The sequence below is a fragment of the Curcuma longa genome, chromosome 9, assembly GCF_044706935.1.
Source record: "Curcuma longa cultivar G26 ecotype Majalengka, Jawa Barat chromosome 9, ITB_CL_G26_1.1, whole genome shotgun sequence".
Classification (NCBI taxonomy): Eukaryota; Viridiplantae; Streptophyta; class Magnoliopsida; order Zingiberales; family Zingiberaceae; genus Curcuma; species Curcuma longa.
Window position 1 is genome coordinate 10,911,299 of NC_133869.1, and position 19,365 is coordinate 10,930,663.

At 34.5% G+C, this 19,365-nt stretch overlaps 2 protein-coding genes across 2 annotated transcripts; both read left to right on the forward strand.

Annotated features, from left to right (window-relative positions):
* Positions 1-4,133: 4,133 nt before the first annotated feature.
* On the forward strand, positions 4,134-11,576 carry LOC141834989 (carotene epsilon-monooxygenase, chloroplastic). Its single transcript, XM_074722406.1, has 10 exons — positions 4,134-4,702; positions 5,336-5,632; positions 7,260-7,457; positions 8,006-8,107; positions 8,964-9,104; positions 9,174-9,281; positions 10,226-10,308; positions 10,455-10,617; positions 10,853-10,911; positions 11,342-11,576. The coding sequence occupies exons 1-10, from the start codon at positions 4,172-4,174 to the stop codon at positions 11,355-11,357; spliced, it is 1,698 nt and encodes a 565-aa protein (XP_074578507.1). The 5' UTR covers positions 4,134-4,171; the 3' UTR covers positions 11,358-11,576.
* A 1,593-nt stretch (positions 11,577-13,169) lies between these two features.
* Positions 13,170-16,768, forward strand: LOC141834858 (acyl-acyl carrier protein thioesterase ATL3, chloroplastic-like). The gene is made up of 5 exons (XM_074722239.1): positions 13,170-13,438; positions 14,350-14,450; positions 15,445-15,554; positions 15,725-15,820; positions 15,904-16,768. The coding sequence occupies exons 1-5, from the start codon at positions 13,185-13,187 to the stop codon at positions 16,063-16,065; spliced, it is 723 nt and encodes a 240-aa protein (XP_074578340.1). The 5' UTR covers positions 13,170-13,184; the 3' UTR covers positions 16,066-16,768.
* Positions 16,769-19,365: the final 2,597 nt, after the last annotated feature.

Consider the following 19,365-nt stretch of genomic DNA (forward strand, 5'->3'; position numbering starts at 1 on the left):
ACCGTGCCCGCCAAATTAATTATTTACCTAACAATGACCGGCGTGTCTAGCTAGATCTAGATTCAATCGAGCGCGACCGATGAGCTAGTCATAATGGCACATGTTAACCGAAAGTTGGTGGTGATTGTTGTTGTTATTAATTAGCTCAGCTGGACCGCAATGGGACCCATCACCTCGCCCCTGGTCAAACCATATTGCAGTACAAATGTGTCTCTAAGCATGACGACACTTGTTGTCACCAAGCCTTCCTTGTTTACTAGGTTTTCATCATCGCCAAACTCAACCAACTAACGCTCTATTTACATTACAAAAATAATACCGATTAATTAATTTTTTGAGATGAATTAGAGATTGTTTACTTAAAATAATAGATTGATGAATTCTAAATCACTAGATCAAACTAACTTTTTGATTTAAAAATATAAATAAATAAAAAATAGTTTGGTATATGAAACTCTAGTGAAAGACTGTCGTTATGTGCTATAAAAATATGCCTTCTTTTTATTTATATATTTGATTTATTTTATATTTTATGTACATTATTTGTAATAATAATAATAATATTTGTAATAATTATTATGTAATTTTGAGAAGTAATAAATTTGTGGAGAAATTGTTGAGCGTCCAAGAAAGTAAATGCAGAGAGGGTGTACCTGCTCACAGACACAAAGGCATGCAGCCATGCAACGTCCATGAGAGGAAACTAGTTAGGTAGGTTATTTCCATAAGCCACTGGGTACGTAGCCACAAAGGTATTGTAGGTTTTGACCGACATCTCATATTGTCGGTGTCGTCAAAGACGGAGACACGTGTTCAGGGCCGTTTCAATGTTCCATGAGACCCTAAGTTAAATTTTTTTAAAAATATTTAATATATTTTTTTAAATATAAAATTTTCTTTCATCCTTCTTCGTTCATTGAGATTTGAGACTGACAACAACAATTTAAAAAAAAAAAAATTTAAAATAAAATATTAATTTAAAAATAAATTTTTATATAAAATTTAATTTTCTAGTTATTAATTAAAAAATTTTTATATAAAATTTAATTTTCTAATTTTTTAGATGTAAAATTATTAATTAAAATTTTTATATTTAAGTTTTTTTAATAAATTTTTTTCAATAGATAAAATTGTTAGATTATTTAATTTTTTTTGAGACATTGTTGAACATAAGACTTTATTAATTTTAATTTTGAAAAAAAATTTCTGTTGAAACTACATTAACAAATATAGTTAATAATATTCTATAAGCTATCCATACATTATAAAAAGAATTTAGTTTTTTTATAAGGTTTAATACAATTCAATTGTAGTTTTTAATTTTAGATTTATTATTTCTTTTAAAACTTTTAATTCTAAAAATAAATCTAAATCATCAATATCAAATAACATGTTGTATGTTAAAATTTTTTTAAGATTTAAATATTTTATTTTAAAAACATTATCATAAGTAATTTTAAGTTTTCTACGTCATATAAAAAATTAAAATTATCTTCATAAAAAAATAAAAATAAAATTAAACATTTTAAGATTTGTGATGGTAATAATTTGCTTGCATAAAAAATGAGAAAAAAATTCTATTCATTGTATCTATAATTTATAATTTATACAGAATAAAAAAACTATTTCGAAGAAGATTAGAAGAAAAAAGAGTGAAAAAAAAATATTTCCGAGTGAAGGATGACTGAGCCTTAAGGAGAAAGATGCCTTTTAAAAAATCGCCAATGAAGAAAGAAAATTACAGAGTACACAGTATTGATCTGTTAACTTTTTAGATAATGAAAATATAAAATGAGATGAAAGAAAAAGAAATTGCTTGTATTGACATATAAATAGAATTTTATATTTTTATAATAATATAATGATTATAATTAATATAAAATTAATTAGTCTTATCGTTATTTTTAGAATGATGCATTAATTTAGCCATGCACCAATTCTCATGCATGCAGCAACTTTTCATGCATGCAGGCATGCAGGCGTGAGTAGTGCATCAAGTGCACAAAGCGATATCAAATTCTCATGTAGTCATACAAGTGTGACATGACTTGCGAAAATCGAAGCACCACGGTCTCATGAAACGAACGCGTTGTTCAATTGATATAAAAATAATTTCATTAAAATATTTTTTTAAAAAAATAATAATGGGGCCCAATAAAATTGGGGCCTAGGCATAGGCCTTAATGGCCTATGCATTAAGCCGGGCCTGCACGTGTTAACTCATTTCTGTAACAAGGTGGAATCTGTTACCTCAGTGGTCCCATACGATCGGTTTCACGATCATCTGTAAGGAGGTAAATCGAGAAGTTACAGTTAACCACGACGGAGAAGGGTATTATCTCGGCTTCGTCGGGATTCGACCCCTTACCCTCTTTTACAACTCTATTCCATCATAACTTACTTGAACTTTAACTCGGGACTCGATGATAAGATCAAGAGAAAGAGAAAATTTTAATAATTTAGGTTATAATTTTTTTCATCTGATCAACTGTCGCCTATGGTAAATTATAATTTTTGACTCTGTCATCAAATCTAATAATTTTGTCCTACGGTGCAATAATTATCTTCGAAGTGGGGACTTTTTGAGAACCATTCATTCAAAGTTTGAATATTCAGAGTTAGCCATCGGGACATAATTGAGTTTGTTACGATATACAATAGAGTTGTAGAAGAGGACAAGAGTTTGAATCATGACGAAACTAGGTAATACCCTCCTGCGTCGTGACTGATTTACTTCCTCACAGCTTATGTGGGACCGTTAAGATGACGGATTCCACCTTTTCAGAAGAATATTCAGAGTTGCAGAAGAATATATTTATACTTAGTTCTTTAATATTCATGACAAAGATTATGAAATATTAATAAATAATATGAATGAATAAAATTTTTATAATATATAATTTTTTTAAAAAATAAATAGATAAATTCATGATATTAAGCTTTTTAACTAACTAACAACGATAACAATAAAAAGAAGTGTTCAGATTTACATATATTTAGAAATTTATCTCTAAAATATTCGTTTCATTTCGAATTTGAATTATCATCTTCTTATTATTATTTTTTAAATATTTAACCACTGCATCAGGGCAACATAGTTACTTGCTTGTTATAATGAATATTTTTTTAAAAAATAATTTAAATATCTAACTATTCGAATTAATTAATTTTGAAAATAATACTCCATAAAAATTTAAAAATTAATTACGTTGGACAAATATCTTAATTGGAATTAAGTAACTTGGGATGCTTTTATTTATATCACTCGTGCCTTATCACTTGTGTTGTGCCGGATGTACATTGACCCTTTCGCCGCCTAGATTGTGTCGGTCGGTAATGGCTGTGAATGATGGGCTTGTAATGAAATTTTACAAATAAGTGTGTGGGGCTTCAAATGATGGGCTTATTTATATGGATCTGGAGTGTGTGGGTCTCAGAATAGCAACAATTCCGAGATGATGAATAGATCGATGATTTTTCCAATATCCGAGAGGTAAAATACTCTTTGATAAACGACTGTAATTTTTGGATAGGATCGATCTAAGCCGTTCAATCTGGAGGATTGTAACTCTTCAGATCGATTTTTAATCCTATCCATCACATCTGAAGAGTTGTAATCATCAGATCTCTCTTTTGTCATTAGCCGTCAGATACATATCCAAAGATCCATTTAGTTTTGAATAGATATTTTTTTTATTGTGAATTTTATGTCAATTTATGTTATTTTAACTATAATACTAAATTTTGATTTAGAATTATATCATATGAACGTAAAAATAACTTCCTTTAACGATAAACTTAACGAAAAAATTTTATATGATATAATCAGAAAATTACATTATTAAAGGTTAAGAGAATAAAATGTATAGACTTAAGAAGTCTATATATACGATCTAAAAGCAAACTTCAACTGAATAGAACAGATTTAATAAAATATTAAATATATTTAAATTATATTTAAAATAAAAAATATAGATTGAACCTGATAAAAATTTTTATAAATAAATTTAAACAATTTTCATATAAAAATAAAATTTTTAAAAATCAACGAGGCCAACTTTTACCGTCCCCGTCGAGCCCTCGAGCCATCGGCCATCGTTGCCTCATCATCTAATCCCAACTCCTCCTCCCTTCTCTCTTCTCTGAGAAGGCGACAGGCGACTTCCATTCCATGGCTTCCACCGCCTCCTCTTCCCTTCGACTTCCATCTCTCCTCCCTCCTCAAGCCCCCTCATTCTGCAGATCCCGCCGCCAGCTCCGTCCCCACCGCCTCCGGCTTCACCCCGTCAGAAGAAAGCCCCTTCTCGTCTCCGCATGCTCTCCCCAGGACAACCCTAACGGTGCCGGAGGCAGCAACGGGTCTTGGGTTAGCCCCGACTGGTTGACCTCCCTCTCCCGCTCCCTTTACGGCGGCGGCGGCAGCGGTGGCGGCTCCCGGATCCCGTTCGCCGACGCCAAGCTGGACGACGTGTCCGACCTCCTCGGAGGCGCCCTTTTCCTCCCCCTATTCAAGTGGATGCTCGAGTACGGGCCCATCTATCGCCTCGCAGCTGGCCCTCGCAACTTCGTCGTCGTCAGCGACCCTGCCATCGCCAAGCACGTTCTACGCAACTACGGCAAGTACTCAAAGGGGCTCGTCTCCGAGGTTTCTGAATTCCTCTTTGGATCTGGGGTTGCCATCGCCGAAGGTGACCTTTGGACGGTTGGTAATCTCGTCTCTTTCCTTAGATTATTACTGTCCTGTGAATGAATTAAGACTGAGGGAAAAAAGAGGAAGGCCAAAAATAGGAAATGAAGATGGCCATGGAATCGCAAAAGGTGGTGGTGCATTTGAATTTCATTCAGCATAGATATTATCCGCTGCGGTTGGCTTTCTTCTTCGGTTTGGTTCCATGTTGATTTGCTTTTATTATTACTCGCTTTTATGATGATTGTACTTGTATTTTCATAGTTGACGTTATGTTAACATAGTGAAGTCTTACACCATAGAGCAGTGTCACACCTTAGCTTTTTTTTTTTAAAATTATATATTCTTTTAAGAGTCGATCCTATTGATGAAAAACCTCCGTTAGGTATTGTTCATGCTTTCAACCCGACTCAAACCAAAGAGAATTGGTAATCCCAAATCTTTGGACCTGTTTTTTTAGTAAATTTAATTTCTTTGAAACAAGTACATTTTCTTTTTTGCTATTTGAACCCATAACTGATTGTAATTGGTCTGTTGATGAGCGCTATTGGCAATATCAATTTGTTTACTAGTTTTTTCTTTAGGCTTCTTGCATGTTGTTATGACTTTCTTTTTTACACTCTTTATATCTACCAAATAATGTTGCAGGTAAGACGTCGTGCAGTCACCCCATCTCTACACAAGAAGTATCTCTCTGTAATGGTTGATAAAGTTTTCTGTAGGTGTGCCCAAAGACTAGTGGAGAAGCTTCAAATCCATGCCATGGATGGTACAGCAGTGAACATGGAAGAGAAGTTTTCTCAATTAACCTTGGATGTTATAGGCTTGTCTTTGTTCAACTACAATTTTGACTCACTTGCATCTGATAGCCCGGTTATTGAGGCAGTTTATACGGCACTCAAAGAAGCTGAGGCTCGTTCCACTGACATTTTGCCATATTGGAAGGCAAGTTATTTCATAACCTCTTGTAGGCCATACAAACCTATTTTGCCATATGAAGCAGTAAATTTAAGACAACCAAAATCCTTTTCTCTTGCAGTATTTTTCTAATTGTTAAGCAAAACTTAACTGCTTTTGATGGTTGTTTTAAATTAGTTACACTTTCCTACATAAGATGGGATTCCATGTTTTTCTCTTATATTTCTACTATATGGCGAATGATGTAGTTGTGAAACCAGAACCAGATTGCCTTGTCTGAACATAGAACATTGTAATTTATCGTGTTCACTTTGTAGGAATTGAAATACCCTAGATTAACCAAGCTGATCCTACCACGTTGTAAAAGGCTAGTTATTCAAGTTCTTTGTAATTAGATGACTTGAATATTTTCTAAGATGCTGGATAAAATTCATGTTTAGACAAATTGAAGTAGAGTTCAAGGTGGGAAGTGCAAGAAATGGTATAGAGGACTGTATTTAGCATAATGATTGCAATAACTTAATTTGAGAGTTTAATAATGAGGTAAGATTATGTAATTGGTGACATAATTCTCATAACACATGGGTAACCATTATTGCATGCTGACAACATGCTGCCAAGACATCAACAGCATATGTGCATTATGTAAGCTTGTTTGTAGTTCATCATAGATAATATTTGAAACCTCTGTGATAATGTTGTGTAACAATATGTATATTAGATATCTAAGTGTACGTTTATCACATTACATACCAAACAAATTAAGATAAGCCATCTATATAGAAGAAACTTTAACAGCTACCACACAACATAATGAATTGTTGCAAGATATATTCGTAAAAGAAATTTTACATAATAATCCAATTCTAGAGTGTTTAATGCTTACAGCTACAAGTGTTTAACATGTACATTTTTTTACTATTTACACAAAATGATTTTCAGGTACTGATCCCTAAATCAACAAATGTAATATTTATTCTTATTATTAAATTCTCATCTTCATACTGATGACTCTCTTCTATGATTATATATTTATTTTATTGTTGGAGGTTGTTTTTCATGAATATCTTTTATTACTAGATTTGACTTAGTCATTCTATTTAGACTCATTAATGAACTCAGCCGCTTATGCGGTTTCCATGTTTGCGGAACCATGCTGCATATTCAGCTTGAATGAGCAAATTGAGGATTTAAAACAGGAACGGGATTGAGCTACAGAAATCTGTGAGCTGATGCACTTGCTTGTCTAAGGAACTTGAAATTCAATGGCATCTCAGTAACAACAAACTATAGTTTGATTTAAATGAAGAGTAAGGAGGATTGATATGGCTATGAGGAATTAGTAGTGGTTATGAGAGGGTTGGTAGTTTATGAAATAGGTATCATAGAATTACATAAAAATTTGCACATGATTATTATAGTTTTTTCTAAATTTTTATAGAAGCTTATTTTTGTTTGTGAGACATAGGTCCTATTTGGTGCTTATGTCGGTTTATGAGGAGGCCTTTATGATCGACTTTTACCTTATTTGAAAATCCAAGACTTTCATTGTTACTTTCTCATGCTCCTGTATGCTCCACTTCTGTAGAAAATCTTCTTCTTTGATTAGGAATATTAATAATTTTCAAAATTTATCATCTGGTTCATGTTGCAGTTCCCTTTTCTCTGCAAGATAATTCCCAGGCAGATAAAAGCAGAGAAAGCAGTCTCTATAATACGCAACACTGTTGAAGAACTTATTATCAAATGCAAAGAGATTGTAGAAGCTGAATGTGAACAGGTTGAAGGGGAAGAGTATGTCAATGAGACCGATCCTAGCATCTTGCGTTTTCTATTAGCCAGCCGCGAAGAGGTTTTCAATTCATGCAGATTTTGTTCTCTGTTATTATGAAATTTGATGCTTCATATGGTATTGTAGTCTTTTTATTTGAAAATTTTCTCTCACTAAATGAATCAAAGAGGAAAATTTTAAAATAATACCTTACTCCTGCCACTGTTGTATCTTTTGAACAATTTATAAGAATGATTCAAGAATACAAAAATAGAGATGAAATATACTTCAAGTTTTTTAATTTCAGGATTACTACCTCTGAGGAAAAAGGTCAAACCCAGTATGAATTTGACAAGGTTTTGACTTGAATCCTTATTAATTGATCATCTTCTGCTTTGCCGTGCAGTTTACTGATACTAAATAGAATCATCCATTGTGATTAATGGTCTTTGCTTTGAACATGTGATTTTAACCCTTGAACTTGTATCGAGATGCTCATGAACTTAAATTATGATTCTAGCTTTGCAACTATTAAGATGTTATTTTATATGTTGTAATTTACCATCTTAATTTAGTTATATACAACCAAAGTCTCACATTTGTTCTTGTTATATTTCCTTGAATTTCAGGTTACAAGCATACAACTTCGTGATGACCTTTTGTCCATGTTAGTTGCTGGTCATGAAACAACTGGTTCAGTTTTGACATGGACAATCTATCTTTTGAGTAAGGTAAATTTGAAGTTCCTTACATATCTGTGCTACTAGTATCTGCATGGTGCATCTGAAGTTTCATGTGATCAGTTGCTAAAGCCGGCCATTGTGGTTTAATATACGTCTAATATTGACAGAACTAAATTATTGGTATGCCATTCATAGTTTGCATAGCTCATGCCTGACATAGCTTACACTACATGCCTAATATGTTCCTTTTTCAATCTTCATACTGCTTGAATAAATTATATTCTCAAACAAAAGTGGAAGAATTTTGAGAACGATTAGGCCTATCAGGAAGATTATTACCTAAGTGATTCAGACTTATGGATCTGTTGATGTCCAAAAGGTTAATTAAAAAAATATGCACTTTTGATACCCCTGCTTAGATACTGACCTTAGTTCAGTGAGATACATCATACTATATGGCTTATGTCCTATAAACCCTAACTCAAATTGTTCTGTTGTTACAAGCCGAACTGGAATCATGTCGCTGCTTTAGTTGTTTATTGTTCCAGTTAAATGCTTGTTTGTTCCTGAAGGGATAGTTAAATAACATGAGGAAGCTAGGCAACACAACTAACCCATTCAAATAAAATTAGGAGGATGTTGGCTTAAGCATTTGTAACTTTAGATTTGCTCAACACATTTCTTTGTGGGCAGCTTATATTCTAATGGCCTGTGTAGCTCTCTTGCAACATTTATCAGTACGATCTAATTTGATAGGTTCACAGATACTACTCTTGGACTTCATGAATTTAGTTTTTTTAAAACAATATTATTTTGGTTTAGATTATGTATTTCCACTAGTCCAATTAAGTTGATTATATTTTTCTTCCAGATATGTTGACTCTTCAGCTTTGAATAATTGAAGGATCCATCGTCTCTCAAGAGGGCAAGACATGAAGTTGATGAAGTTTTACAAGGAAGACCTCCTAGATATGAAGATGTCAAAGAGTTGAAGTACTTGACCAGATGCATACATGAATCTTTGAGACTTTACCCCCATCCTCCAGTATGTATATCTGCTTTTGGTCCATATTCTGCCTTTATCATCTCTTGGCCAAAATTATTACTCATGTAGGTATTGATAAGGCGTGCTCAATCTGACGATGTACTTCCTGGGGATTACAAGATTAATGCTGGTCAAGATATAATGATATCTGTGTATAATATACATCGGTCACCAAAGGTTTGCATGATATTCTGATATTTTATCTAGTTGAGATATTTAGTAACATCAAGCTCTTGTGCTTCCTTGTTCTTCTGCATCCATTCCTGTTCATCTTTGATTCTACCAATAAGGTGATTTTAAAATTTTGTTGACGATGGCTTCCTCACTTGACCTGGCATCATTGTGCTATTAATGGCAATGCTAGGACTGACAAGTGACAATATCATACGTAGCACAATGATAATATATTAATATGACAACCCTAAACATAAAATCACAACTAAAGTCTATTGGCACTTACGATGCATGTATGATGATGATACATTCAACATGTTAATCAGAGAGATCAATTTTGAATATTCTTATGTTAGAAATTTACCTTTTAGGAAAAATATCATACATCATGCAAAATATATTTTAGGTTCTTTTAACCAATATTGTATTGCTTTATTTGATGTTAGCAAAAATGACAGGAAAACAAGATTATGACAAAAGTAGCATAAACTGTCTGCCCTAACATACTTGTTACATGTGTTATGCTGACAGTGGGATGTATAAGCTAGGTCCTAAATTGCAACAAAAAGAAAACTGAATTGTGATTTTAACTTTTTGGATTTTGTTCTGATTCTAGTCAGATCTGCACTTCCTTTCTGGCTACACGCGTAGAGATAGCTTTAGAGATGGAAACAACCCCTAAGACATCCTTGGTGCTAAGAGCACCCAAATTATTAGGTTTACTTAATTTTCTAGTAAATGGTTAGCATCTTTCTCTGAAGGCAGGGAATCCTTTGAGATTTAGTACAACAGAAGCTTTTAGAGAAATTGCTTCATTTGGCGCTGCTTTCCACTTATCATCATCATAATTTATGTGTGTTTAGTTGTCTCAGTAAAACTGTCTTTTCTCTTTACATCAATTGGTATAAAGTAATTACCAGCTTTTCTAAACTGCATTTGTCTGTTAGGTTTGGGAGAGAGCGGAAGAATTTTTTCCTGAAAGATTCAGCTTAGAAGGGCCTGTTCCAAATGAGACAAATACAGATTTCAGGTTTACAATTAGTTCATAGCACATGTTATGTCATCCACAAATCCTACTAAATAGCCCCGCTGAGCTATATTCTCTTCAACAGGTTCTTGCTTAAAGAATCTTTTCAGGCATTTGATGTTTGCATCATGCTGTTTTTTGTTTTCTAGATTCATTCCTTTTAGCGGAGGACCTCGAAAGTGTATTGGTGATCAATTTGCTTTGCTCGAAGCAATTGTTGCTTTTGCTATCTTCCTGCAGCACATGGAGTTTGAACTTGTCGCTGATCAAAAGATAAGCATGACAACCGGAGCAACCATTCATACAACTAATGTGAGTTACTAGAATGAATTTATCATGAGAACTTTGTTGTACGTATGATTTCATGTGCCCAGTAGGAATTGAGTTAACAATGTACATTAGGAAATGAGATCTATCCAAGTAGAAGTTCATTCGACAATAAGTTGTATCATGTTGGATCATACTTGTTGCTATGTCTCAGTTTCGATTTGGTTTCTCGTTAGTAGGCTAAATTTAAAAATGCTGAGCAACCTTTATTTATGTGCAGGGGTTGTATATAACGCTAAGTCCGAGGAAAACACAGCATAATCCTGTTCCATCCTTGAGGTAACTGACATGTCTCTTTACCCGCTCGACATTGTTATTGTCTTCTCTGTTAGATGTGATTTCCTTCATATTTGGCTAAAGTTTTAGTTTTTGTAGAGTTATCACTCAACATTGTCGACCTCTTAGAATGAGTTCAAACCAAACTAAGGCCTTATTAACTTCATGAAATGCAATTGAGTGATCATATCGAAAACCTAACCAAATCGCCGAAAGAAATTAAATGAATTGCATACAGGAGACATTCTCGATGATGGTTCTCTCAAAGGGAACATAAAAATGTAAACCAAACGGTAGTAGTTCAAAGGAAAAACTTGTCTGAACTGAAAAAAGTGCTACATTTCTTCAGGCATTAGGCATTAGGATAATGAAATCATTATTTGGCTGTTTAAAAATAGCCTTCATAGCCTAACTCGTTTCTCTTCCTTTGCAGTGTATCATCAAGTTAATTGCTTCGGTTTCGGTTTTACGCGAAGAGTTAGCCAAAGGTATTCATTTCTAAATTGTCTTCGATGCCACCCCTTCCGACTATGGATACATAGAGAGGAGGGAGCAAAAGAGATCAATGTAATTTATATTTTAGATTAATCAAGTGAAGGCCATTCCTAATCCCAGTTTTCAAGCTTATTAGTGTTTTCTTTTCTTTCAACTTCATACAAGTTGACTTAAGTTGCCTTGATCAAAGTCAACCTCCACTAGATTAGCATTCTTCTCTCCTTTTATATTGATGAAAATCAATATAAGAAATTAACATTCTTCTCTCTTATTTTTTCCCCTCCCCCTACCCTTTTATGCCTTCTAGGTAAATAGAGTCTTAGGTTATGTTTACTATAACAGGTTGGGGAGGAGAAAGATGAAGGCACAGTAGTGGAAGATAAAAGAGGGCAAATTTATCTTCATCAATCAAGAGTAGAGGAGACCTTTTTCGTTTACCCTTTCTTTTGTCTCGTCTAATGTTGGCATTACAATCAATCTATTGTTACTCCCAATAGATTTTGGGGTCAATTCTCAATCGATGCGAAAATATTGATCATTCTCATGCAAAGGGCCACTGTACTAGGGCATAGCTCTTCCTCCGTGATTTACTCTCTTTTAGAGTGTGTGGAGCTGCTCTAAAGTGGTGGTCAGGTGATTTCATCTTTTGCCCCAATCATAGGTTATCATTTTTGTTTGATGTTGCTTCTTTAGCGTCATGTTAGTATCTGTTGCGGAAACAATAAAATAAGCTTTCAGAAGTTATAATTTTTTATTCAGATATCAAAATGAGATATTCTACATGTCAAATTCTATTCAAATATCTATATTTATTACTGGGTGAAACTGAAAAGCTCAAAAAATATCATTTAGGATTTTTTTGGAGGTTTCAAATATTTTTTTATTATTTTAGTAAATTTTGAGTTAGGGTTTAAATGTCTATCTTTTGCAAATTAAGGTTTTTATCTATTTAAACATCTATTTAGTTGTTTTGATTGAATCTCTTTCTTTGGAAATGATGTGTTTACTTTTTTAATTCTTGATATTTTTTAAAATTAATATATTTTAAAAAATTATTTTTGATATTAGTACTTGTCTTCCGCTATGTCAGTAGTTAACATATTTTAAATAAATTGGTTAACAAATAGTTCTAGCAACCATATTATTTATGTAGTAAAAGTTAGTTACTCTATGCTAGATTTTATAAATTGTTTTCAAAAAGAATGAAAAAATTGTATAAGTTGTATTTTAAATTTACTAGGTGAATGTAATCGAATGATGTTTAGACATCTTAATTATTTATAAAAAAATAAAGAAAATTAAAAAAATAATTCTCATTTTCACCAAACAAATGCTTTACAATTTTTTTTTGTAGGTTTTAAGTCAAATGTCACTTGTAATAAATAAAAAAAACACTTTACTTTCCAAAGTTTATTAAGATTTCTTTTACTTTATTATTCAATTTTAAAAATTTTAATTTACACAACTTTTAAACAAATTATATAAATTACTTTCTAAATATATAATAAATATTATCGTTTTATATATTATTTTATATTGACGCCATTAACATGAGAGTTTTTAAAACAAAAAAAATATATTTTCATCCTTGATTATAAAATATTAATAACTTGCCCACGATTTGTTGGACTGATACTGAGTCGAAAACTTTGCGTGAGAAAGCAATTACTTTAATTTTGAGTGGGTGAGTGAAAATGAAGATAAATTCGGGGGGCCAATGGGAAAATGATCATGAAATAAATTACCTATGCGCTTGGCGGCCACGCCCAACCAGGGGGACGATGATGCTGCTCCACGCGCAGGGCCTCCTCGTACCGATCGCCCGCGTCCCCTTCGCCTTCTCCCCCTCCCGCGGCGAGCTCGGCAAGATCTCCGGCGCCAGCCTCCGTGCAACCAGATCCTCGATTCCTACTTTTCTTGAGCCGCGCGGAGGCAGTGAGGGGAGTTGCACTATCTTAGTCCGCCGCGAGGGACGGAGCATCCGCCACTTCTCGGCGAGGAGCGCCAAGGCCCTTTGCGTCGACCGTGAAATCAGGTTCTTTGATTTTTTTTTTTCTTCCTCGCCCTAATTCGAATTTGAGGGAAATGCCGCATCTTTGACGAGATTTCAGCGGATCGATGGAACCTAAGTAAGAAAATTGGTAAATTTGGGGGGTGCGTCTGTCTGATCAGCGGAGGAACAGCTCTTCTGTCCTATGGTACTGACGACGAAGATTACGATGTGGAGTGATCGTAGAGAGCAAGTGGCAGGTGTACCTTTAGCCTCGTTCTGCAGTTCTCTGATGCTTCTCTAAGGTTGGCGTGGCTTCCGGTGGCACAGGGATGCGTGGCTGGCAATGAAGGGAGAGGTAGGTAGGCACTGGATGGGAGAAGGGGAGAAGAGATAAGAGTGGCAGATCAGAGGGATTTAGAGACCAAAAAACAGACAAAACTTTGTTCCTGCTAATCCCCATTGTGCCACATGATGCCCATTTGTAAAGGATAGATTCTAACTAAGGTCCATGTTTATCACGGTTGTCGGTGGATATTGGATCTCTTCCCTTTGGAAGTGCAGATTGCTGCATCCTCTTGTAGAGGCCAATTCCCCTCCACTGAGGTCGAGTCCTCCCCGCAATGATCTTTCAGGAGGTGGGCTGGTCCATAACAGGGTGATTAAGCTTTCGGTTTACATCAATTATATTAAGCATTTCGACACGATAAAACTCGCTAAAACAGAGTCTTTTGGTAGCAGCATATCATAATAATTCTTTTGCTGAAAAGTATTGGATGCATTTTCTAAGCACTGACATACAAAATATAGATGGATTCGTATAGTTGGGCATTTCTACAAAATATAGATGGATTCATCATAACTGAGTTGTATTTTGCTGGAGAAACATGTCTACAATAGCATAAATATTTCCTAATTTTTTCAGTTGATCCTCATCCTGCTCACTTTCTATACAGGCATGATAAATTTTTTGAAGTTGAGCTCACTGTCAGAGATTATGAACTGGATCAGTTTGGGGTAGTCAACAATGCCGTCTATGCGAGATATTGTCAGCATGGTAAGGCTTTCTCTCTTAAATTTTTGTAGAACATATTGCATCTATCGGTAGTTTGTTACCCTATGGCCCAAGTGGGATTAACTTCGAAGAGAACAATCAACTGACAACCTACCAAAGATTGTCATATTTTTGTTGAGCAAGAAATTTTTTTACCATTGATCAGTATTTTTCACCTCACCAAACATTGGAAAATTTGGAAAATGTTTTTTATTTTGTGTGAAACAAATGAACCCCCTTAAAGTCATTCAGATTTTGGGAGTTATGGTGTAGCTGAGTTAGTTATGGGTCATTTAGTAATTGTTTTGCGAGTCGTATTTGTTATGCACCTTATCTATGTATTGCTTGAATGGAAATGAGCAGTAAAGTTTCAGTTTTGGAAGACATTTTTCTAGACTGATGACTGATATTTGATGTTTAATTTCATCACACTCAAACGAAGTCCTTGTTTCCTTTTATTGTGGTTTATACCATCGAGTAAATTTGGAATAACGGCTGGACACCGATAGGAGTTATCGTATAGGTAGTGACCTACCACTTTATTTCTATTGAAAAATGTTTCCAAGACTATGAGGAACATGATCATCCTTGTCCTCTTTACAGTAAATCCATTTTGCTATCCAGTGTGATTTTTTTTAGTTACTGACAGTAAAGGACAGTCTGGTGCATAAAGTTCCCATCAATACGGGTACACAACCTTATCCTACATTGCAAGAAGCTATTTCTGTGACTCAAACCCATGTCACATGGCGACAACTTTACCGTTGCGTCAAGGCTCCCTTTCTTTCTAACAGTGGCGGTTGAAAACTTAGAAAATGCTTGACAAATGTCAATGTCCTTACGTGAATCGTATGTTTTAAAAGATAACAACTACATGCTATAAGTTTTTTTTTCTTTGCTCCAACCTCACGCTGCATTGTTAGACTTTGAGAGATTTCCTTGTTCACAAGTCGTTCTTCCATTTGTCTGACAAGTTTCTGGTTTCTCGAATGACCAGGGCGCCATGAATTACTTGAGACTATCGGAGTTAGTCCAGATGCAGTTGCTCGCACCGGAAACTCATTTGCTCTTTCTGATCTGCATCTCAAGTACATTTCTCCACTACGTGTATGTTTCTCCCTTTCACTCCATCGAACTACTATTCATCAAGTGTTTCTGAAACTTATCCATGAGAAGCATCAGTTGAAGAACTTTCATATCTCTAGTGTCTTTCTTACTCATTCTTTTGACACTGGATCATCATTATCGCTATCAAACATCATTTCTTGTATTGACAGAGTCGAGAAAAATTTGTCGTGAGGGTGAAACTTGCCGGGATCTCAGCAGCTCGAATTTATATCGAACACTTCATCTATAAGCTTCCGGATATGGAGGTAAGTGACAAATACAAAGTTTCTATGTCTCACCACCATGCAAAAAATTCAAATTATTTGGCGCCACATTGATTTCTTTTCAGCCTATTCTGGAAGCTTCTGCAACTGTTGTTTGCCTCAATGAAAAGAATCGCCCTACTCGCGTGCCAAGCGAGTTATCTTCGAAACTACTACAGTTTTTCTTCAAAGTGATTCAGCATCGAACTAGCATTGAAACCGACAGAGGAGCTCCACAACACATTTGAAATTGAGTTTGTTGATGGCTTATATTTGTGTTTAGGTTGTTACGACCTATTACTCGATATCTATAACGAGCTCCTATATGAATTTGAAGCCTTGCCTCTTGAACTAGCATTGAAACCGACAGAGGAGCTCCACAACACATTTGAAATTGAGTTTGTTGACGGCTTATATTTGTGTTTAGGTTGCTACGACCTATAACTCGATATCTATAGTGAGCTACTTTATGAATTTGATGCCTTGCCTCTCGAACTAGCATTGAAACCGACAGAGGAGCTCCACAACACATTTGAAATTGAGTTTGTTGATGGCTTATATTTGTGCTTAGGTTGTTACAACCTATAACTCGATATCTATAGCGAGCTCCTTTATGAATTTGAAGCCTTGCCTCTTGAACTAGCACTGAAACTAATGGAGGAGCTCCACAACACATTTGAAATTGAGTTTGTTGATGGCTTACATTTGTGCTTAGGTTGTTACGACCTATAACTCAATATCTATAGCGAGCTCCTTTATGAATTTGAAGCCTTGCCTCTTGAACTAGCACTGAAACTAATGGAGGAGCTCCACAACACATTTGAAATTGAGTTTGTTGATGGCTTATATTTGTGTTTAGGTTGTTACGACCTATTACTCGATATCTATAGCGAGCTCCTTTATGAATTTGAAGTCTTGCCTCTTGAACTAGCATTGAAACTAATGGAGGAGCTTCATAACACATTTGAAATTGAGTTTGTTGACGGCTTATATTTGTGTTTAGGTTGTTACGACCTATAACTCGATATCTATAGCGAGCTCCTTTATGAATTTGATACCTTGCCTCTCGAACTAGCACTGAAACCGACAGAGGAGCTCCACAACACATTTGAAATTGAGTTTGTTGACGGCTTATATTTGTGTTTAGGTTGTTACAACCTATAACTCGATATCTATAGCGAGCTCGTTTATGAATTTGATGTCTTGCCTCTCGAACTAGCACTGCAACCTACAGAGGAGCTCCACAACACATTTGAAATTGAGTTTGTTGATGGCTTATATTTGTGCTTAGGTTGTTACGACCTATAACTCGATATCTATAGCGAGCTCCTTTATGAATTTGATGCCTTGCCTCTCGAACTAGCACTGAAACTGATGGACGAGCTCCACAACACATTTGAAATTGAGTTTGTTGATGGCTTATATTTGTGCTTAGGTTGTTACGACCTATAACTCGACATCTATAGCGAGCTCCTATATGAATTTGAAGCCTTGCCTCTTGACCTAGCATTGAAACCAACAGAGGAGCTCCACAATACATTTGAAATTGAGTTTGTTGACGGCTTATATTTGCGCTTAGGTTGTTACGACCTATAACTCGATATCTATAGCGAGCTCCTTTATGAGTTCGAAGCCTTGCCTCTTGACCAGCATTGAAACCAACAGAGGAGCTCCACAATACATTTGAAATTGAGTTTGTTGACGGCTTATATTTGCACTTAAGTTGTTAGGACTTATAACTCAATATCTATTGCGAGCTCCTTTATGAATTTGAAGCCTTGCCTCTTGAACTAGCATTGAAACCGACGGAGGAGCTCCACAACACATTTGAAATTGAGTTTGTTGATGGCTTACATTTGTGCTTAGGTTGCTACGACCTATAACTCAATATCTATAGCGACCTCCTTTATGAATTTGAAGCCTTGCCTCTTGAACTAGCACTGAAACTGACGGAGGAGCTCCACAACACATTTGAAATTGAGTTTGTTGATGGCTTATATTTGTGTTTAGGTTGTTACGATCTATAACTCGATATCTATAGCGAGTTCCTTTGTGAATTTGAAGCCTTGCCTCTTGAACTAGCACTGAAACTGACGGAGGAGCTCCACAACACATTTGAAATTGAGTTTGTTGATGGCTTATATTTGTGCTTAGGTTGTTACGACCTATAACTCGATATCTATAGCGAGCTCCTTTATGAATTTGAAGCCTTGCCTCTTGAACTAGCATTGAAGCTAATGGAGGAGCTTCATAACACATTTGAAATTGAGTTTGTTGACGGCTTATATTTGCGCTTAGGTTGTTACGACCTATAACTCGATATCTATAGCGAGCTCCTTTATGAGTTCAAAGCCTTGCCTCACTATCATTGGAACTTCGACAACATCGTGAAACACATTACATTGTGAAGACCGAACTATATGTTAGTAATTTATCACATAACAGAGATTTCAGAATAGCACATATTTGTTTAGCTCCTTTTACATCTTACAGTTAACACACAATCCATGAGAGGATCAGATATTTATCTACATATATATGCTTCTTTTACACCTTACAATTAATATCTTTTATATTAATAATTTTATTTATTCAATCTAATTATTATTATTCAACAAAAGCAAGAGAAGTTGAAAAGAAAAAGATCAAATTTATTAATTTATTTTTTTAATTAATGACCTATATATATAGATATATAAATAAATAATTTAATTGGATATTTGGGTTGGTTATGATAGGATTTTATCAGATCCACTTTCCTGCTCAAATTTAAAAAATTTTATATTCAATTACTTAATTGGATTTAAAAATTCTTTCATATTCTCTGTCATTCAAGTCGGATATCAGATTTTTCATCGGATTTGGAGGAAATTGTCATCCATATCTATAGTCCCTCACTTTCATGTGAATTGTGACACGGTGAGGAACCACTCATGATCTGTCTAACTCCGAGTCCAAATTATCGGAATCCACTCGCAATCGCAATGAGTAATAGCTTTCTTTTTCTTGTCTCCAAGCTTTAGAAAAGTCTTTGAAAAATAATTTATATTTGTGGGTTTATCATGGAAAATGCAATGTCGTCTTCCAAGACACATCGTACATTTATTTAGAAATTAATTAATGCACTTGGTAACCTTCGAAGTCATCGACCTCTAACAATAAGGAGGACACATGCCATTGCAGCTACAGTGCAATGATAAAAGATGAAATAGACTTTTTCAATTAATGAGTATTTAAATCTCATATATTATATTTAAGAATTTAAAAATTTTATGATATTTAGATCATCCATTAGAATTCATTTAATGATATTAGATCATATCGATCGCTTCCAAAAAAATTGAGTTGTAAGAATTTAATATTTAGATTATCAAGAACAAAATGAAAGACGTGCTTAAAACCAAACAAACTATGCCACCAAATAAATTCATTTTTTATGTTAACTTATTAAAATAAATCATTTTAGTTTTTTTAAATCCAAATTACGACACTATCTAATTACTCTCTATTTTATTAATTTAATTAAAATTATTTAAATTTACCAAAAT